At 32.6% G+C, this 23373-nt stretch overlaps 1 protein-coding gene and 1 long non-coding RNA gene across 2 annotated transcripts; one reads left to right on the top strand and one right to left on the bottom strand.

The window, feature by feature from the left end:
- Positions 1 to 247: 247 nt before the first annotated feature.
- On the bottom strand, positions 248 to 10131 carry LOC141459690 (uncharacterized). The gene is made up of 5 exons (XR_012461585.1): positions 9993 to 10131; positions 8669 to 8761; positions 6080 to 6190; positions 5720 to 5957; positions 248 to 1021 (listed from the first exon to the last, which is right to left on the bottom strand). It is a non-coding gene; the product is annotated as an uncharacterized lncRNA (long non-coding RNA).
- Positions 10065 to 16079, top strand: LOC141459687 (cytochrome b5-like). Its single transcript, XM_074139041.1, has 2 exons — positions 10065 to 10238; positions 14439 to 16079. The coding sequence occupies exons 1-2, from the start codon at positions 10065 to 10067 to the stop codon at positions 14625 to 14627; spliced, it is 363 nt and encodes a 120-aa protein (XP_073995142.1). The 3' UTR covers positions 14628 to 16079.
- Positions 16080 to 23373: the final 7294 nt, after the last annotated feature.

Raw genomic sequence — 23373 nt, 5'->3', positions numbered from 1 at the left:
TGAGCGTATTTGCATCCAATTTATACCTACAAGTAGTTTTTTTTTTCTTCGATGACTTTCCAGAGATCAGTGAAAGAGTTGTGATATAAATATCTCACTAATTGAATTAATTATATATTATTCAATCAACCATCTCATAATTGTCATTATTATATAATCTATGTTTACATTTATGTATAATAATTAATTCAGTTTTGAATTTTCACTGCGAAACTTTTTTTTTTTTTGGTATTCCGTTCCAATCGAATAGATATAATGTTATTAGCAGGCTTATAATGAATTTCGAAACTCTCTTGCAAGATCATTATTTGGTTTAGCCATTTCTGCTGTACAAAGCAGTGAACGATGTTAACTGATTTTTGACGATATAAAATCTTCTTTGCAAATTAAGTTTATTGTCGTAACTTTTATTTAAAATTTTTAATTATTAATAAAATTATTTTGATAAACCGCCATTTCATTAATTGAAGATATTGACGCAAACTGAAATGATGTAACTTTTATTATTATTTTTTATTTTTATTATTTTTTTCCACAGTCATGTGAGTGACATCAGAGAATTAACTGGAATTAAACAGGATTGCTGTTTACTGGAAGAACTGTTTGTTAACTACAAATGTTTTAATTCACCTCGCGTAACAATTTCATTTATTGCATGTGAATATCTTGTTTTTCTTTATTTTGTAAAAAAATATTCCTTTCTGCGTTAAAGTCTAACACAGTTTTTTGGTAATTATTATGATTACTTTTTTTCTTTAACTTGGAATTCTTACTTTTTATTTAATTTCAACTCGTAACCGGAAATATGGTAACAATTCTCTGGGATATTTTAGTGATTATTATTTTTTTTTGGCCATACTTTCGTATTTCCACATCCTTGAACATGATCTAGTAGCATCAAGCTAGGAATGCTTGGGATTAATACAAATATTTAAAAAAAAATTATAACAGCAATTGACATTAATCTGTCCTTCTTTTTGGATTAATGAATTCAACACCAATAAACGATGATACGAACATTCTGCAAAGTTAAAGGTAATAGAAATCTGTGAATGTTCATTTAAGTACAAAACGTTTCATGAAATCGTTGAGGAGCTTTGGGGGGGGAATCTCAAAAATAGTCACAAATCTATTCAGTACAGTGGTACTTCCGTTTCGGGGATTTAGATTCCTACTTTACAGTTGGCAGCACTGGTAGGACCTAATCTAAATTATAAATTTTCAATGTCCTCCGATTTTGGTTTTGATACGAGGTCTGTAAATTAAGTAATGAGACTGATTTTATTAATTTTTTTTTATTAAAAAAGAATTACAATTCTCATATTGTCGCCTTCAAAATAACTTCCTTCTGAAGTCAAACAGCGCTGGAGACGTTTCTTCCACTCCTCATAGCAGTGCTCGAACTCCCTATACTGGAATAGCCTTCAGCTGGTTGCCGGTTGCAGCCGTTTGAATGTTTTCGACTGTCCCAGAAAATGAGTTCCCTTGAGGTGATTTTTCCAATTTCGGGAAGAGAAACAAGTCACAAGGACTCAAGTCAGGCGAATAAGGAGGCTGAGGAGCCACAGGAATGGTTTTTACTGGCCAAAAACTCTGGTTTATTGAAATTGCTGTGTGACAAGAAGCATTATCGTGATGCGACACCCACTTGTCCTGGATGTTTGGTCTCACACGAAAGTTTTTCGAAGTTTTTCAAGAACCTCTTTCGGTAAAAGTGTTGGATTGACCGTTTGACCTTGAGGTAGAAACTCTTTGTGGACGATTCCCCGTGGATATCGAAAAAAAAAAAAAAACAAATCAGCATGCATTTGATCTTCGACTTCGTCGTCCTTGCTTTTTATGGGCTTTGGAGAGGTTGAAGTGTACCACTCCATGCTCTGGCGCTTGGTTTCTGGGTCGTACACAAACAACCCAAGACTCGTCACCAGTAATGACACGAAGTTGGTAAAATCACCTCAAGGGAACTCATTTTGGGATGCAGTCGAAAACATTCAAACGGCTGTAACCGGCAACCAGCTGAAGGCTATTCCAGTATAGGGAGTTCGAGCACTGCTATGAGGAGTGGAAGAAAAGTCTCCAGCGCTCTGTGGCTTCAGAAGGAAGTTATTTTGAAGGTGATGATATAGAATTGTAATTCTTTTTGATTAAAAAATATCAGCCTCATTACTTAATTTACAGACCTCGTATACATTTTTTTTTTTTTTTTTTTTAAATAATTTTACGAACTTATTGATAGTTATTATTAGGGAGCCATCTTTGGGAAATCTGGAGATAATGTGTTGTGGCTATGGAGGATTCATAAGGCACAAACGACCAAAAACCTTTCCCTGACTACTTAATGGATTTTTAGTTATCCATTCAATCCCTAGTTCTGCCACCCCCCGCCGGTTGATCTGATGATTCCCTAAACTTCGAAAAGTGCTAGGGATGTAGCGTCGTAAACATGCACCAGAGAATGGTTATCACATAACTCTGTCCGATTTGCACTTCTCCTCTTTCTAGAACTTTCCCTATAGAAAAGCTGGGTAAGTAAATTTATATTTATCACCTGAAGCAAGAATGTGCTGTAGTCTATGAACAACAGCAATTTGTAGTGCGAGACAAAAACAAAAAAAAGTGAAGTAGAAATCTCTACACCAATAAAACTGAATAATGAACCACTGATAATGGAATAAAGTACGAAACGAGTTAGAGATACAATGATCATGCGTACTACGACAGATAAAATCAAAGATACTGAAGAAAAAAAAATTGTGCGAAATTAAAAATTTGGATACGATATATCGTATATTACAAATAAAAGGTTGCAATAGATAACCTTATTTTTGTCTTTATTTTTTATTTTTATTTTTTTTAACGGGTTGAAGTTGAAATTAATCGATCGATAAATGTCACAAACATTCACATTAAATAAACTGACCAATTCACCGTACGCATGAACACTTTAACTCCTGGAAAATTAATGAAAAATTATTTGTAATCCCTAATTAAATTTAATAGCCAAAAACTCACGCTCACCAAATAGTACAATTACAAAAACAAGAGTAGATAATAGAGTCATTATAATGGGTGAAGGGTGAGGGAGGAAAAAAGAAGAGAAAAACAATTGTTTTAACCTTTTCACCAAAGATAAAATCCAAAATTAGAGAAGAACAGTTCAGATTACGTAGAAAGCAAAATGTTATGATAACCAATAAAAATTATGCAATCAAGTGATAATAAAATATTTGTAGCTATTATTTTTAAATAAAGAAATAGTGAACAGTAATGCAATGTACACTCTTAATGACAATCTCAAGATACATTTGGTGCAAACTCCCGAGATTTAGAAAAACAAAAAATTCTAACCTAACCTAACCTTTAAACATTACGTAAAACCATAGATCACACTCCAATAGCACTTCAGAGATATTCTTACCACATTATCCCATCCCTTATAAACTGCCATAAAAATAACTTTTTCTAGAATACAGCATTTCAGATAGTTTGGTACCAAAGATGGTCTTGAATCTCCTTGGATAAAGAGGCCACAATCAGTTAGGAGTTTTACTGGAGTTTCTAGTATTCCCACAAAAAGAATCTATTTCATAGGAGAAGCAATTGGAGTGGTAGTCGAGCGGTTAGAGGCTAGACCCGCAATGCTAAGATGTATTGTTGGTTTAGTGGGTTGGATTCCCCCCGGTCTAAGCCTTGGATTTTTATTTAATGGTTAATATGAGGACTTTGAAGTAAAGTATGTTAGGCGGTTATAGGCTAGACCCGCAATGCTAAGATGTATTGTTGGTTTAGTGGATTCGATTCCCCGGTCTAGGCCTTGGATTTTATTTAATGGTTAATATGAGAAATTTATAGTAAAGTATGTTAGGCGGTTATAGGCTAGACCCGCAATGCTAAGATGTATTGTTGGTTTAGTGGGTTCGATTCCCGGGGTCTAGGCCTTGGATTTTATTTAATGGTTAATATGAGAACTTTACAGTAAAGTATGTTAGGCGGTTATAGGCTAGACCCGCAATGCTAAGATGTATTGTTGGTTTAGTCGGTTCGATTCCCCCCGGTCTAAGCCTTGGATTTTATTTAATGGTTAATATGAGAACTTTACAGTAAAGTATGTTAGGCGGTTATAGGCTAGACCCGCAATGCTAAGATGTATTGTTGGTTTAGTCGGTTCGATTCCCCCCGGTCTAAGCCTTGGATTTTATTTAATGGTTAATATGAGAACTTTACAGTAAAGTATGTTAGGCGGTTATAGGCTAGACCCGCAATGCTAAGATGTATTGTTGGTTTAGTCGGTTCGATTCCCCCCGGTCTAAGCTTTGGATTTTATTTAATGGTTAATATGAGAACTTTACAGTAAAGTATGTTAGGCGGTTATAGGCTAGACCCGCAATGCTAAGATGTATTGTTGGTTTAGTCGGTTCGATTCCCCCCGGTCTAAGCCTTGGATTTTATTTAATGGTTAATATGAGAACTTTACAGTAAAGTATGTTAGGCGGTTATAGGCTAGACCCGCAATGCTAAGATGTATTGTTGGTTTAGTGGATTCGATTCCCCGGTCTAGGCCTTGGATTTTATTTAATGGTTAATATGAGAAATTTATAGTAAAGTATGTAAGGCGGTTATAGGCTAGACCCGCAATGCTAAGATGTATTGTTGGTTTAGTGGGTTCGATTCCCCGGTCTAGGCCTTGAATTTTATTTAATGGTTAATATGAGAAATTTATAGTAAAGTATGTAAGGCGGTTATAGGCTAGACCCGCAATGCTAAGATGTATTGTTGGTTTAGTGGGTTGGATTCCCCCCGGTCTAAGCCTTGGATTTTATTTAATGGTTAATATGAGAACTTTACAGTAAAGTATGTTAGGCGTTTATAGGCTAGACCCGCAATGCTAAGATGTATTGTTGGTTTAGTGGGTTGGATTCCCCCCGGTCTAAGCCTTGGATTTTATTTAATGGTTAATATGAGAACTTTACAGTACAGTATGTTAGGCGTTTATAGGCTAGACCCGCAATGCTAAGATGTATTGTTGGTTTAGTGGGTTGGATTCCCCCCGGTCTAAGCCTTGGATTTTATTTAATGGTTAATATGAGAACTTTACAGTAAAGTATGTTAGGCGTTTATAGGCTAGACCCGCAATGCTAAGATGTATTGTTGGTTTAGTGGGTTAGAACACAATTTTTCAAATTTCTGAATATGATTGGCATTTACACATTATATTGGAAAGATATCCTCTTCATCAGTATTGTAGTTTTCCCAACACTAAGTTTTTAAAAAAATATTTATAACATTAACAAATTATTAAAGTCAATTATCTTTACAGTATAAATAAATCAAGTCCTCACTTGGGTTCGCACCAGTTTTTTGAGGGAATGCAGGGGCGACTTTTGCCCTATTTCTGGCGGTAACCCCAAAACAGTCCTCTTTGTAACCAGATTTCAGAAGCCATAAAAGGCGTAAGTCAATGACTAGACGAACTCAGCGCAGCCATACTACCTTTACAGGCTTACAAACTTACAAACTATTAAAAAATGTTAGTTGATTGAAAAGTTTACTTTTCTCAGTAATTTTAAAAAAATAAACCTACATCAAAATCTCTAATTATTATGTAATGCTACTCAGACGTTATGTAAGGTCATTATAGTTTATGACAAGGCACATTCTATGGCTTCGTAAAACATGAGAGTTTTAGTCTTCAATTTCTGTGACTTTAAATCGAATTTACCTTAAGTTTCTAGGTTTTTTTTTTGTTTCACCAATTCTCTTACTAGGTCAGAAAAGTTTGTGTACCATGTTACTGTCCTCCACCAATAGGGGCGCTAATTGTAGTTCTTTAAATCTATTGTTGCAACAATCAGCATTAATTTTTCTAACCGTCACAGCAGCGCGTTTATCCGTACTTTTGAATCCATAATGAATACAAAATCATCCAACACACTTCCTCCACATATCGCGATAGTTTTCTGAAAAAAAAAATTAGAAAATATCCATATAATATAAGAAGCAAAAACTGGCCATATCTACCAACAACAACACGACATTCAAAAGCTATAAAAAAAAAAAAAAAAAAGTTACATGTTCTAACCTGCAAAACTTTCCATCCAAACAATTAGTGTCATCGTCAATCCATAAACCATGGTTTGCGTTTTAAAGGTAACCTCTATACGCCACCAGAAAACACTTTGGACCAATTTTTCTGGAAAAAAAAAAAAGTAATATATATTGCCAAACTGACTGGATTGTAAAATCAGCATATCCGGTTTAATGCAAGCTGTTTCAGCCATTATGGTAAAATAAAAAAACCCTTCCAGTACAAAAATTGAACTTCCGATTTTAACTGATTTTTTATCAAAATTATTTTAACAATATGCCCTTAAGTATCTCTCAATTGTTCGAAAGATAATCTTTGCTAAAAGGAATAGAAATTACAATCGATTACAGTCTTACTTTTATTCGATTAATTGCCAAACTTTCGACCTAGAGACTAGGTCATCTTCGGGGCTGTATTAGAATATTATTTATCAGAAAAGATTAAATTTAAGTTTTTTAAAAAAAATTTAAGATTACATTGTTTATAATTTATTTTTTTTTAACAATATTTTTATTAACCAATCTGAACATTTTTGTATGTGATCATGAATTGTGTTTTACTTTAATAATATGGGTAGTCATGGGCAACAATTTTATTTCTCTTTTTGGAATTCATTAGTTTAAAATAAATAAATAAACAGGTCTCTACTGGATCTACAGGTCTCTACAGGTTTATTTTATTCATCGTAGCACGCAAGTTTATTGGTTCATTGTATCGCTAATTCTTTTTCGGACTTCCTTCCACCATCAGAAACTGATTAATCAGTTTAGTGTAGAGAATTCATCTTCAACTATGTTTACTGCGCTTACTGAATGTCCGCATGTCTATATATATATATAACATATACATACCTCTGATGATGGTTGAAAGTGCAAAACTGAGTTAGAGATACAAAATAAACAATTACAATACGACAAGTGGTTGAGAAAAAAAATTCAGATTCAAAGGCAAAAGCAGCAGTTCATCTTGCTGAAATTGCGCTTCAGGCCACGGGACTTGATTCATAGGAAAACTATGGAGAAAGTGCATTGAACTATAAAACGGAAGTTGTAGAAAAATAAATGCATTTATTGGAAATAAAACGCACAGCCTTTCACAGCCGGGCCGAGAACTTTTCACCTTGCCCTCGATGTATCCCTCACAGTAATAGATAGGAAATACGTTAACAAATATTTTTTACTTCCTGTTCTATGGACCACAAACGTATCTGATTTCCCCAGAAAATTCATACTTCCGAAAATCAGATCCTAGTACTTCCTTCTACGAGGAGGAAATCGTAATTAGTGTAATCAATTCTAAGCAAAAGGGCCAATATTGATTAATAAAATATTCGACCATGACATTGAATTGTTGATTAGTTTAAAAATATTAATTATTTTCTAAACTAATGTAACTATTATCACCCTAATCGGTTTCAGAAATCAGCCTAAAGGAGGGGCAGAACGGCTGGTGAATGACACTTAGAGTGGGGGTACACGCAGTAATCACTTTGACGCTCCAACTTACGGTCAGATCATTCCAGTAGTGTTTGAGCAGCGAACAAAGGCACTAAACATTAGTACGTGAAAGCCAGATCTATCCAGAGAGCTCTCATCTGTAACTAGTTCGTCTGACCAAGTAAGCAGGTAACCTCTATGTATTTTTTCATAGTAATAATATTGAAATTTGAAAACAAAAAAAAAAAGTCTGGGGGGATGTGAATTCACACGCCTTCCTCTTACCGGAGCTTACGTACTTCCGGAACTTCCTTGACACTTACTAAATCGTAATAAATAGTTGTTACTTCCGTTCACATTTATGGGCACTATTTTCAACAAAACCTCTACAAAATTGCAAAAGTACATTTCATGTGCCACTTTCATTTTCAAAATTATGTAATTATGTTATTTATTGTAATCCTTAATAATATACAATAAGTGGTAACTCCATACATTACACTGAAATGCAACATTAGAGGCATATACAACCACTACCCTCTCTTCAGAAGTGCCTTTAAATTGAATTTTCCTGGTTCCTGATTATCTACTGAGTAATAACTCAGTAAAAATACAAAGTTTAAAGAAAATATAATCGATTTAGTAATCTGTTATTTCCGGTTTATTGTCGCTTACTTCCGAAACACTTAGGAGAAATAACAAATTTGAATGCTATGCTAAAAATTTAAATTTTCTATTTCTGAGTTATTCCTAACCATTCACAAACTCCAATACATAATAACTACACGTACATATATAAAATCTACCCTTTTTGAACTTCAAAAGCATTTTTCCACTAAAGAAAAAAATGAAAAGCGGAAAAACTGCACAATAAGAAAACTACTCTTTAAGAGAAAAGTAGAAAATTAAAGTCACCTTAAGATAGATATAAATAACAGAAAAAGTATTAACAAAAAAAAATAGAAATTAGTATTTTTCTGGAGTTTTCCGGAAAAAGATGCTGGAGCAATGGGAAAAAGAAAAATCAGATTATTAATGGAAAAACGTCATCTGTCATTTAAAAGTAAAAAAAAAAAATTGTTATGAACAAAATATAATTTAATAAATTATTGAAGATATTATTAGAATAATGATTTTTTTTCCATACTTTTATCCATCTATAATAATTTTTCTTCATTTTTTGCCAAGAAAATTTATTTTGATCGTAAACAGAGCTTTTAGTTATGAGTTTTCCTTGAATCTGGAAAAAAAATAATAATAATTAGAAAATGTACGTGAACTATTAAGTTCAAGAAAACTATGAAAATGCCACAACTGAAAGTAAAACTTAACTGGATGCATTTTCCACTTTTTATGTTTTGTTTTTTTAGTTTTCTTCATAAAATGGGAAATTAGTTTTATGATACTTCTGTGGTGATGGGGGGGAGCAAGCAGGTGAAATTTCCTCAAATGTACCATTTCAGTGAAATGTACGATTCTATCTCTCATATTATTACGAATAGTGTTGGTGCAATGGCAGTGGATAGAATTGACCAAAAAATAAATTAAAGTTAACAAAAATGTGTAAATTAAAAACTTAAAAATGGTTTTGTAAGTGAAAGTCATGCGGGTGTTCACAACAGTTTTGTTTTTTCTCTACCATTTTTCTGAAGTCGCGAAAAAAAAAAAATTGGTATTTTCCTGAACATTACAGTATTTTAGCTGTGAGGAGCATTTGTTGGGAAAAATTACTGGCAGCGTGAATTATATGTTTGAGGGGGGGCCTGCGCACGATTTGAGAACGAAGAGAAAATCTAAGCCCCAGATCTTCCCCCTCCAGCTTAATTTTTCTTGCCAAAAATTATTAAATATCTCATCTGAGAGAATCAATCTCAATTGACTGAGACAGCAAGTGTAGGGTGAGACGGTAACATAAGTGAAGTCGAAATCTCTACACTATGATGATGGAAGTAAGTCAGGCTACCGGCCAGCAATGCGTGCTAGAAGGGATAAAATCAGCGCTACATTGGGATACAATTAGGATAAGGAAAAAGTGGGTTGTTCTAGTTGATCTCATTTGTCCTGGGAACTCCCTCCCCAATCAGATTTGGTCAAAATTATTTTTACTTCCTTCTTATCGAACTACGCTTATGTCCAATGTATCTATCTATCTTTGTGACAATCTGTTCACAACTCATAAACAGAATCCCCCATTTTTTTTTCTTTCACATTGATGCTGTAATTAACTGGCGCCTTTTAGAATAATCTGTCTCGAGATTTTTTTAGTTTTTATTGAATAATTTTAAGGCGCATTAATTCTAAAGCTCATTGGCATCCGACGCTTACCATTTTCCGTGCATAGCTGGCCTCCAGAATACACGCAATATCACCGGGGACAGTGTGCTGTTAGCTAGTTCTTTGGAAGGAGAATTTCACTTTAGGTACTATCCAGCATTTTAAAAAAAAAATCTAATTGTTAAAAATAGTCTTACCTTTTCTTATTTTTTTCCAGGCAAATCCCAACTTTCATCCATAAACTTCACAGATATATTGGATGTATTCCCATGTCTTCGAGTTTCCAAAGGAGCCCAAAAAGGAGTGAGCTGAAAACTGAGCCAACAAAATCCAAAGAATCACGTATCATATCCTTGAGTGAAGTATCACTGCATGATTCTTTTGAAGATTGCTGGGTGGTACTTTTCAATGAAGTCTACAATCTTACACCGTTCATGATGTCGGTAAGTTGCATCCATCTTGATAAAGAGTATGGGGTTTTTTTTCTCTGAGCCATTGTTGATGCATAACAATGCGTGTTCGAAATATTTGATGTTAAACTTCAAAATGTTACTTCAAGATAATTGTTTCCAATTTAACACCAACCAATATTATGGTTTCATCGGAGAAATAATGGATCACGATAAATGAGCTTCTTGCTCAGTGAAAAAGAAATTCTTTGTTTTTAAAATAAGGCAAAATGGATGTTGTGATTTCCTTAATACTGACTAAAAGCTCGCATACGTGAAGTACAAACTCATTTTTAATAATTACTCGTACAGGTTTTTACAATCAAGGCTTCTTTTTTTTAATTTAACACTGTGAATTCCAAGTCCAACTTTGAAAAAAAAAGAAAAAGCAAAACAAAAAAGCTATGTAATTACTTTCAATCTTCGAAATAACACATTAAACAGAATTAGACTAACTTGGAGAACTAGAAGTTTGTTTTAGGGATTTAAAAAATTTGGAAATTTGAATTATGGAAATGTTGCTTTTCCTTCGTTTACAACAAAAGTTGTTATAGGGGAATCTTGGGTTAAACTAAGATGATCAGACTTAGTCTGTATAAGTTTATTTTTTAGTACAAAGTTTTACCCGACGAATATTCAATATATTCTAACAACTAATAAGAATGAATTAGTAATATCTATAGATTACTTACAGTGTAATTCCTAAAAGTAATTTTCATACTTATTACAGATGATCTTCGAAAACATCTAAAATAATTCTTTCAACAAGAATATTAACTCTCTTACGATGAAGTTTTCACATTTTACCCCATAACTGTGATATCTACAATGTAGTGTAACGCGTAGAACGTATGTTTATTGAATACCCGAAATTAGTATCGAAATTTTCAGAGTGAATGTGATGTAGAGATTTCTACTTCAAATTAACATAAGTTACTATCTTGCACTACACTCGCTGACTTTTGAGTTGAGGGAGGTTACATGGTGTTTATGAGGGTTAATCAAATGTTAATAAATCTTAAACCATAAATTATAAAATAATGAAATCATAATCGATGAAATCTAGTAATTGATTATAGGTTCTGAACGTTTAACGCAAGTGTAATTCAGTACCTCGGGGAGGTAAACATCACTAAGTCACATTTTTAATTTTTTACAAGAGACCAAATGAAAGATTTTTTCGCGGTTTTTTCTAACTTTCGTTAAGCCCATGGGAGTTATTTTGCCTAAATCTTTGATGGACAATTAGTAACATAGATGCACGTTAACAGATGGTTGGGTAATAAAAAAAACATAATTTTGTATTAGAAACATTAAAAAAAGAAATTTTGAAAAAATAGACTTAGTGTTGTACACCTCGGAGAAGTGTAGTTACAGAATTTAGTATTTTGTACTAGGGCTTGCGAATTTAATAACAGAATTATACTTACTCATGCAATAATTATTTTAAAAAAACAACAAAATAATAGACATAAAAATAGCCGTAGAATTATATTCGGACCCACTTTGAGTAGAAATGAATGCTGAATCGCTACGTATAGGAGTTTAAAATATCTCAGATGGCTGACTCTAAAAAAGTTCCATTAGAGGAAGTGTGCTAGATAAATTAAACAAGAAGATGATTGGAAAAAACATGAGAAAACACTTATAAGGAACTTAAAAAAAACAACTCAGGTATCCAGGAATCAAAACAAGTTCCTTTAAAGAAGGTGTTCTAGATGTATTTAATGCTCGAACTTACTTGGACCGTCGAAAAAAACCTTAGGCAATTACTAGTATTATGTAACACTTCAAAGTATATTTGAGCAAAACTTTAAAGTAATTTTTAATTTTCTTTCATATTAATTGAATTTTATCATTATTTATATGAACAAATATGTACCAATACAACGAACTCAAAACTCCATGTCTTTTTCAAAACCAAATTTTCGATTCTTATACGGTAATTTTTATTCATTTTCTCACGGTTTCGAAATATTAATAGGTAGAGTTTTATTTGGAGAGGCGGTTAATTAAATTCTGATAGTTTAACACTCCAAAAAAAATTTTTTGTATACCTAATTCAGTACACCCTTTAAACTGAGTTTTGCACATTCCAACAATCCAGTCAATCTCACACTGATTCTGGCCAAAATCCTGGTGTAGGTTGTTATTCTTAATGAATATACTCTATAATTTAATACAATGATATCTTGTTAAGACTAAATCGCTGAGTGATGGCATTTTTAGAAATAAGTATAACCCATTAATAACCATTAATCAGAACAATCATCTGTTACTGTTACAACTGAAAATCCTCATAATATCGATTATTAACTATCAAAGAGTACACTTAAGATCGATGAACACCAAAGAAACATGCAATGACAGACAGACTCAATTTCAACGATCTCAACCACTAGTTAATAATTAATCCAATCATAAATTAAAATATTTATTTTATAAGAAACTATCGATTAAAATTTATTTAATAAAAAATCCCACAAATTTTATGGTCAACAGTAAAAATTTTCTCATCTACTAGAATTTGGTGAAACAATGTTATTTAAAGGTTATTTGTTGATTCAAGAAGTTAAAAACAATTAATTCAACATATTCGGGAAATTTCTATTTTGAAATAGTATTTTTCAGCATTCAAATAAAACTTTTCGATTGATTTTTTTAAAAGTGGAATTTCAAGTTTAATCAATTTGGATGGAATCACTTTTTGAAAGATATATTTATAAAACTCAAAAATCTACATTTTTCACGGTAAGTTTGTTTTAAATAAAAGTTTAAGGTATTTAGGTGGGTAAATAGTGTGGAGAAAATAGTTTCATTGTTTTTCTCATTATTTAAGAGACCTGAAATCTCGTATTTCCTTGAAAAAAACCATTTCGAAAACTTGACAAGAACAAATTTTATTAACTAAATTATGTCTACTAATCTATGAAACTTTGCATTTTAATGCTGTACAGAATTTGATATTGCAATTTGATATATACTTGAAAAAGTTTGCTATCAATAGATTATATTTCCTTAAACTCATTGCAAATTAATGTCGGAAAAAAAACATAGTTAATTATGAATACACAGGTGTAGAGTGAAAAACATGATTGGTTTACCACAATGTTCTCAGATTTCAGCAACAACAAAAAATATATCCGTTTTCCTTGATCCAGAATTTGCGAAAGAGAGAGAAAAAAAGTTGGAAATCTGAGAATTTCAATGTGGTCACAGCTATTACGTAATTGGAATTGAACGTAATAACTAATTCCATAGCGATTTCTGTAATTAATTCCAGTCAAACTAAGAAAGATTTTGTATTTTTTGCTGAACTTATAATTAGGAAATTCCATCAAAATTAATGATGATTTTGTATTTTACTTTGTTTTCTAAACCTCTATTTTCGAGACTAGCCGTCCTATTGTGTATATATTGTAGTGCCTGTTTCTAACATTGTATTATTTTATTACAATACACGCTTGTCCAAATTCTCTATTGCTGGAAAACGTTGGACTGGGCTAATTTTAAGAAAGAAGTATTCATCTTGATTGGGTTGCACCGGTATACAGTCTGTCTGTCGTAGTTTCTTTAAATATGCCAGGTGGTCCGTCGCGACTCGCACTCATCGTTTGTGGCGGCCAAATGATTTTCTACTCGCATTCCGTGTATTTTACGTAGGCACTTCCGAATACAGCAGTGTTTTCGAAACAGCGTCATTTTGACATAACGTGAAGAAAGCAGTTAACGTTGCAGCCGGTGGATTCAAGGCTATTAGTTGCACATTGAAATCTTTGAACATTCAATTTAACAATGCAATTGGAAAATTGAAATAAAATCGTAAAATATTTAGTACAACGATTGAGGTTTTTACGTCCGACAGATTCCGCAATTTTTAAAATTGCATTAAAATTACAGTTCCTTCAAATTTCAAATCAGCACCACTATTTGGGTAAACCTTGCGAAAATTTGTATAATTATAGTAACTAATATACTAGTATTATATACTTTTCTGTGTAATGTACAGGTTTTACGAGCTGTACGAGTATTATGTTCTTAAAAAAAGTTATCTGTAAAATCAAGTTTGATGTTTACAGCGAATGTAATCTGATAACTTAAAGAGATACTGGGGATGGACCAAAATCATATTAACTAAAGGACCACTGTTAAAAATAATAAAAAATTCAAAACTTGAAAATTTTAATTTTTCAGCATCCTGGCGGAGCAGAAGTGCTGTTAGAAAATGCAGGTAGGGATGCAACTTTAGCATTTCAAGACGCAGGACATTCTAACGTTTCCCTCGATATGATGGAAAACTATAAACTTGGTACATTACCTGAACATGAAAGATTGGACTTAATACTTAAACCTATCTATAGTTTATTTAAGTTAAAAACTTGATAGAACAGATAAAAAAAAAATTGTAAATGAAGAATGATGTAATTTCCTTTGGAATCTTAAAGCAGTATTGGTTTTTGATTGTGAAGTTGTTTTTCTTGCAGTTGTAAGTTTTAAATTAAAGAGAAAGCTTGGTTAAGCACGTAAAGTCTGTTTGGAATAGACTTTACTTTTAAAAGCTTAAAAATTATGTCAAATTGATTACTATCAGAAACTGTTAATTTAAAGTTATTCAAATAATTTTTTTATTCTTTATCAACATTTTTATTTAAGGAAAAGATACTTTTTCTCAACAATGGCTAGAGAAAATACTTATTTCAGTATTAGTGATACTGAAACAAGAAAAACTACCTGAAATTTGATTTTTCCATGTATTAACCTTTCCCGAATTTTGGAAATATAACTGAATTGTCATTATAATCAAATTCACTAGTCAAAACTTCCACGATTATTGTTTAGTTTCGTTAAATTATTTTTATAATTGATGAATTTAGTACATAATTTTTTTTATTTACGCCCAATTATCTACTGTAGATTTAGATCTAATAAAGAAACTTAACCTTTTTGCAAAGGTTTCTCTCCATTTCGTCGATTTCTTCTAAGGTGCTAAAAAGATGTTTTCAGATCCAGTCAATCCTTCGAATCATCTCGGAGGGAAAATCACCTTGACTAACGAGAGTCTGGCTATGGACTTGTATCTTGTGGATCTCCAAGAACCAATTCGATGAAAGGATAATCTTCACTAAGCGAATACAGGCAAGAGTTCTACCCACAAGAGCTGGGCATCCCAAACAAGAAACCAAACCTCTTCAACTAAAAACTTGTTACCGCAAACCTCTTCGTGGACCTCAACTGAATCCTGGTAATGGAAAAGAGAAACTTTAGCGTATCTACAATATTTTGTGCAAGCTCAACTTTTGAGCCTCATTGGAAGGTTTACAAGTGTTTTTAACAGATTATGAACTTTATTTTGAACAATTTAAATGGCCAAGACAAAGATGAAACATTGTATTTAATAGGAGGTCTCCTTATCTCCAGAAGAAACTTGGGAGTACTCCCAGAACATGCACTTCTCCTACCACTAATTTCTCTAGTAAACGAAAGAAATCTCATTTTGTCGATAAGATAAAGTTGATTGTTCGATCTACTTTTTATTTTAAGTTTGGCTTAATTTGTTCTGTCTTAGCCTAAACCAGGTATCATCATCTAGTTGTAACTTAATAATGTACAAAAACTATTTTAAATAATAGTTATTGTTTTCGATCCAGAAATTCTATCCATTTTATGAAATCTTGTACTTAAATAAAACTCTTAGTTCAACTCTTTAAAGTAGTAAATATGAAATTAACGTTGGGGGTTCAGTATTATTTGAAATTGTTTTAATAGCTAAATTCTATCTCATCTATCTAATAGTTAACTTAATCTATGAATATAATTAAAGTTTTTAATTTAAAATTGTGGTTTATTTTTTTATTTACCAAAAAACAGATTTTACTGCTGAGTAGATTAAATTTTAAGTATAATTTTTTGCAGAAGTATTTCCTTAAACTCAATATTAAGTAGAGTAAATCAATGGCAATCAAAGATGCTGCGTATTAAAGATGTTAAAAAATTATTTTTTTAATTAATTCGGTTTTTTATTATTATTTTTATTTATTTATTTTTTATTTATTTTTATTTTTTTTACAGATAAAAGCGCTAAGGTCGCTTTAAAGACAAAAAAAAAAAAATATAATCCAAAAACGTTCTTTAAAACGTTGAATAGTTTCACAAAAGTGTCACTAGGTAGCAGCACTATCCATATAATACAATTTAGTTCTAACTTGTGAGAAGTTAGAAAAATAATTTATCAGTAAAGATCATGATTGCTACCAAAGTCCTAAAAATGGTCACAATCAGGTTTTAATTTTTTGGGGAACTGCTGCAAAAAAAAATTCAATTTTAATGTCTCTAAATCTTTGGCAATCCTATAATAACCTTTAAGATATCCACTTTGAAAGTATTCTTCTGATTCAATTAGTTTTAATAGTTTGTAAAAAGTGAAAAATGCTACGGCTGCTCTAAAGAAATAAAGCTGAGATTTTACAACCATGAAACCAATTTAAGTATTGTAAGTTTTACGATTCAAATAAATCACTCCCTCTTGTGGGAATTGAACCACAGTATTCTATGAACTGGTCACTACTAGAAACATTGTAGACGCAACTATTCCAGTTAGAAATTAATCAATAATTTAGGAGAATGTCAGGAATTTGAAAGTCAGAGCACATCATCTAATGATCTATCCTAAAATAACCAATCAATCCAGTGATTGAGTTTATTGTGGAGGTTATTATATACGTACAACCTGATAATCATGCATTTATAATTATTCTTTGAGGAGTCTTAGGAGAATATGGCAACTAATGCTTCAAAAATATTGTGTAATTATTTTAACAAAAATTAAAACTATCCAGGTAGGACAGTTGTATAAGGGTTGATCGTCAGAAACTGCACGAAAAAGCGTAACGTTGAAAAACACCCAACTTTGACAATTTTTTTTCTTTTTTCCTATAAAAGATAAAATTCCCAAATTTTCTTTAAAACATAGAGCAAATTCCCCTTAAGGACTGTACTTTTTTTTTTTTTGTAACAACCCAGATCTAATATATTTCGAGAAAAATGTTACCGAAAATGAGCAAAAACGGCATTTTCAGAAAATATTCATAAGGGTTCATTACATAAAGGAATGTTAAATTAAATTACAAGTTCTTCTAGATTTCTACTTATTTTGTTCCTGTTATCTACTTTTGAGACCAAAGCTAAAACATACATAAAGGGTAGCCTTCTTTTGAAAAATGTAAGGTAAAATACTATAGAAAATAGCGAATTGGGTTCCAGTTCGTCTAGATTTCTATTTTTTTTTCCAGGGGAGCCCTAATTCTTTAATTAGGGGGGGAAATTGGTAATTAATTTCGTTTCGCTTTTTCGTGCAGATTTAGATGATCAACCCTTATACAACTGTCCTACCAAACAATTTTATTACTTAGAAAAGGCTCAAATTACAATTAATCTATTTATTAAAAATTCCAATAAAATGGTTATTTTATAAAAAAGGAAAATTATTAAATAATAAATTATTAAGGTGACCAATTTTTTTACAATGAAAAGGAGGACAAAAAAATTTAAGAAAAAAGTAAACGTAAATAAGTTAAACATCTTATTAATTCAATAATTTACAAATTATGCTTACTATAATTATTTAATTAAACGAGTATTTTTCCATTGAATGGATATTTTTTGTTAATATATCATTTTTTAACAGTATATTGGATATTTCGGAGCAAGAAATATCCTTCATATTGAACTTTACAGTAAGTGCTGCAGCTAGAGTATCAACATTCAATCTTGATTTCTCACTTAGCCAAAAATCATTACCCATTGAAAAAACTCTTTCAACTGCTGCATTTGTTCCAGGGCAGCACAACGTAAATTCAACAGGAATTACTAAATTTTCATAGGGAATGTGTTCATTTTTGAAATGGTTAAATATTTCCACCCATCTTTTATCAATTTCAACATGTTAATTTTCCCATTGTTCTAATTTATCAGAATTTAAATATTTATTCAGTCTTCTAATTTCTTCAAACAGACAATTGTCATCGATTTTAATATCAGGCATTTCTTTCGATAAAAACTCAACTCAATTTCTGAATACAGAGATTAACATATCAAAAAGGAGGATAAATATCGAAAAGGAGGACATTTTTCGAGGGAGGACAGAACCTACAAAAGGAGGACTGTCCTCCCTAAAGGAGGACGATTGGTCACCTTAAAATTATAAATATGAAAAGATATATTAAAAATAAAAATAAAAAATGTAGTTTTAAAAATCGTCATCAGATAACACTACTGTCCAATGAAAAGATTTAGTTCCAAAAAATGCCACTAAAGGGCGCTAGTTACAAATGTAAAATAAGCACATGGTCTTAAGTCTAAACTCTAAAGGAACGTCAAGTTCGGTTATCTGGTCATACTGACAGGTACTTTCGCATGTTCCATGAGCATCAGAGTACTTTGTCTAAAGCAATTTATCACACTTACTTTGTTTATTAGGTAATCATAATAATAGTAATAATAATAATAGTAGCCTTTATTGTTCCCAGAAAAAATACAAATAATATATACAAGAAGTACAAAGAAAAGGTTTAATTGAAAATTACGTAATAAAATAAAATAAAATGTGACTTCTATACAAATATATACCTTTCTATACACATACACTTTTCTATACACATATACTTTTCTATACAAATTGAAATCTGGTAACTAGGCCCATCTGAGGGCAAAGGCCTCTCCTAGATTTTGCCATCCCTTCTTGTTTTGGGCACTTCTTTGCCACAATGTTCCACAGAGTCCCGTTACAGCATCCTTCCATCTCGAGAGCGGTCTACCTTTTCTTCGAATGCTATCCAAAGGAATCCATTCAGTTACTCTCTTCGCCCATCTATCTTCCTTCATCCTTGCCACATGCCCAGCCCATTTCCACTTTATCTTCAACGCCGCTTCCACCACATCAGACACTCGAGTTTTTTCCCTTATAAGTTCATTTTTAATTCTGTCTTTTCTCGTAATATTAAGCATACTTCTTTCCATTGAGCGCTGAGTCACCTTAAGCCTGTTTTGAATTTTTCCCGACGTGGCCCACACCTGTGCACCATACAACAAGCATGGAAGAATACAGGAATCAAAAACTCGGGACTTCAATTCTGTTCTCATAGCACTTTTAAAAACAAATTTGAGAGACCAGTATTTCTTCCAAGCTATACTAATGCGACGGTTTACTTCTTTTAAGGTGCCATTGTGAAATGAGAGGAGCTGCCCAAGATACACAGTGCTTTCGACCCACCTCAGTCTCTTGCCTTCCAGGAGAATGGTACCAGCGTTATTACTATTTGTCATTAGCACAGTTTTTCCTTCATTGATCGTAAGACCAGCCTCTTTACCTGCCTCATTCAATGATGTTATCATCTCTGAAAGTTCCTGCTCCGATTCTGAAAAGAGGACAACGTCATCTGCAAAACGTAGATTTGACAAAAATACCCCATTTATTTTCACTCCTATATTACCCCAGTCCAAAGTACGAAAAACCTCTTCCAGCGCGCAGTTAAACATTCAAAGGAACGCCTTGTTTGACTCCTCTCCTAACAGCGAAATCTGGTCCAATTTTGTCCATTACAATTCTCGCCTGGCTTCCCTCGTACCAATCTTTTATAAGTTCAACAATATTATTATCAATGCCCTGGTTAATCAAACTTCGAAAAAGAAACTCATGCTTTACCAGGTCAAAAGCTTTTTTATAATCAATGAAGGCCATGTAAATGATCTTCTCATACTCTTTTGCTTTTTCGAGGATTTGATTTATTGTATGAAGATGATCAATCGTGGAATAGCCACTTCTGAAACCGGCTTAATCATAATAATAGACCTGTTTTAAATCTCAAAAGAAATTAAGAGGAACAACACAAAAAAATAAAAGAAACGTAACGAATAATTAAAACATTTAATAATCATTTTTCTCTCTTTCTTATCTTTTTTTTTTGTAAGCTAACATACATCCATAAAGCTGAGATTTTACAACCATGAAAAATACATATTTTTTTTTTGTTTTTTGTATGAAAAAAGGTTTACCAATTATTATTTTTTTTTTTTTACTTTTATATATAAATACATATCACAAAATATCACAACAATAGACAATAGACAAATGCAATAGTTTGATTTCTTTAGGTACGTTTACATTATTTATTAGGAGAAGGCCAGTTCAGAAAAAAAGATTTCTTATTTACAATAAACTTTTGAGAATTAATGAAGAATTATTATTTTTGGTAATTAAAAAGTTGTTTTTAAAAAATAAGTATTGATTAACTGGGGTTACATTTCTTTTCTGTTTTTTTTCCCCTAATCTACACGATATCTATTACTTTTACAATTTCATTATAATATTAAGTTATTTCTGATTTATTTAACACAGTGATACACCTATTTACTTACATTCAAAGAAGATAATCAAATAGAATAAATTTTCAAAATAAAACACATCATTAAAAAAAATATATACATACAAATATCCCTGAAAAAGTTAATAACAACAATAGGTTAACTTTAGATTATTTCTTAAAAATTCTTTGAGAAAAATTTTGAATCTGTAGAAAGAAATGGAATACTCGAATTGGTCCGCTTAAGAGAACAAGAAGAATAAAACTGACTTACTTGTCATTTAATAGAAAAAAATAATAAGATGAAGCTAAGAAAAAAACTATTACACAGTGGAAACTTGAAGAAGTAATGAAAATATGAATATATAGGGGCTTCGTGACCGTAAATTATTAAACTAAGGATTCAAGATTGGTGAGGAATCGGTCCAAATAAAAACAACAACTCGTCTTTTTTGCCAACGTTTCGTCAAATATATAGTGTCTTCTTCAGGGGCCTGGATATTACAAATACACAAATATAAACAATTTAGAGATTCATTAACACAGAAAAATCAGTAAAAAAAAACAGTAATATAAAAATAAAATACAATAAATTCTTTATAATTATTGAAACTTACAACAATCCGCATAGCCACGTAAGTATTCAATAATTATAAAGAATTTATTGTATTTTATTTTTATAATACTGTTTTTTTACTCTCGTGTAATTTACAAACTTAAAAATGGGAGGTGAAAGGGCCTCAAAAGTGGAATAGCCTAGGGCCTATTTTCATCTAAATCCGGTCCTGCCTACCGGCTCCCTGTCCAAGGCTGACTGCAGAATTAATCCGTCAAGGTCGCGTGGACATATAAGGATAATTTGTAGGCCTATTAACTGGGCCACTGCAGGCACAGAAAACACATGCCTTCGCATGGGCCTGGCAGATGATAGCATTTGTAGGTTCTGCCAGGAAGAAGAGGAAACGGGCACTGCACGTGTTGTGTCAGTGTAAGAAGCTTGTCTAGGGCTAAGGATGTTACTTCTCGGGGGTGGAAAAACCAAGGCCTGAGGAGCTTTACCCAGGAAACGCTTTCCAGAATTAAGAGTCTGTGATTAAACGGACGGGTCTGGAGGGTGAGCTCTAAAGTCGGGGAGCCAGGGATCGCTGTGGCGAAGGCCTTGAGGCCGCCCTAATTTAATCTATTCTAGAAGCATGGTAGAGCGTACATGGAGATCCTTATGCTTCCTAGAGGTGCTGGCTACATTCAAATTGTTAGCAAAATTAAAATTACACTATTCTAAAAATAGAGAACACTAAAAAACACTGTTTAGTGTTTTACCACACTGTTTAATACACTGTTGGTGTGTATTACCAACATTTATAGGATAACATTGCTTATCTGGATTTTTTGAGAGGAGGAGAAGGAGGAGGAGGAGGGAAAGCTTACTGCAGAATATTTAAGGCGGGTTCTCTATGGAGTGGCTGGCCGATATCAATGTACCTGCTTCAGTTGTTTGATCACCACGGGGGTTGTAGCGCTACTGGCCCACTATTGGAGGTAATAATGGCAGAATATCTATTGAGGGGTGAGCGGGAGGGGAAATTACGCGTCTAACTGTTTGCTTTACCCTAGTAAGAACTCTTAACTTAAAAGAACTCTTTGGGATATGCTCCCATCCTAGTGTCCGAACTTCTAGCAAGCGAACTGTTAACTAAAACTCTTGCTTTACTTCTTCTCACTTTTTTTTTTTTGTGGGGGGGGGGAGTTGCGTTGCAATCTGAGAGACTGCGCTACGACATCTTTGGGACTTTTGAGACCAAAGGAGGTTATAGGCGCAGAAGGAACTAGTAGGGAAAGCCCTCAACCTTCTTAGAAGGGGAGGTTTCACCTACTAAGATTTAGAGGGAAGGCACAATAAGCCACTTGTGTCTGCGGTGCCGTGGGGGTATAGGTCCCCCGTCCCGCCCGTCTAAATCTAAAATCTTTGGGGGGGGGAACTCTCAGGAGACCTCAAAATGTTTACTTCATTATTGAAAATGCACAATCATAATACTTTCCCCTTTTTATCAGAGGTGAGAAAAAGTAATAAATTGAAAGAAATAACATCAACAATTTGGTGTAAAAAAAAGGGAAAAGAACATCATCTTCTAACAACTAGCAAAAATCTAACCTAATTTTTTGTTTTACATTAGAAAGATGATGTACGAGGTGTGTTCAAAAAGTAACGGGAATTTTTAAATTTCGCGGGTTTGGAGAGTCTGATTGTAAAATTTTTTTTTTTATTATGTTGGTACACATGCCCCTGAAGTACGATAAAATTTTCAGTAATATTCATTGTTTACTTCTTAAGTGGCAGCCGTTAAGGTTAGACGTGTTTTTCGAGCTTGGCGATTTTTGTTTGTTAAAAAAAATGGATCAAAGAATTTGTATTAAATTTTGCGTAAAAAATGAAATAAAGTGTGTGAAATGTTAATAAAGGCATATGGTGAGTCTGCTATGAGTAAAACAAGGATTTACGAGTGGTATAAGCGTTTCCAAGATGGCCGCGAAAACGTTGAAGATGACGAACGACCTGGACGTCCAAGCACATCAACAACCGATGAAAATGTGAAAAAAGTGAAAGAAATGGTTATGAACGATCGCCGAATCACAATCAGAGAAGTCGCTGATGATGTTGCCATATCAATTGGCTCATGCCATGAAATTTTTTCGGATGTTTTGGGTATGAAACGTGTGGCAGCAAAATTTGTTCCAAAATTGTTGAATTTCGAACAAAAACAGCGGAGAAT

Source organism: Rhodnius prolixus, unplaced genomic scaffold (genome assembly GCF_049639745.1).
Source record: "Rhodnius prolixus isolate KJV_2025 unplaced genomic scaffold, Rpr scaffold_17, whole genome shotgun sequence".
In the NCBI taxonomy this organism is placed as follows: Eukaryota; Metazoa; Arthropoda; class Insecta; order Hemiptera; family Reduviidae; genus Rhodnius; species Rhodnius prolixus.
Note: the sequence above shows the minus strand (reverse complement) of the source record. Positions and strands in the feature narration are given on the sequence as shown.

Bases quoted from the DNA above. Each gene is read 5' to 3' on its own strand.
- LOC141459687 (XM_074139041.1), top strand. From the start codon at position 10,065: ATGTCTTCGAGTTTCCAAAGGAGCCCAAAAAGGAGTGAGCTGAAAACT. The intron at 10,239-14,438 runs GTAAGTTGCATC...TTAATTTTTCAG, and splicing joins TTACACCGTTCATGATGTCG to CATCCTGGCGGAGCAGAAGT.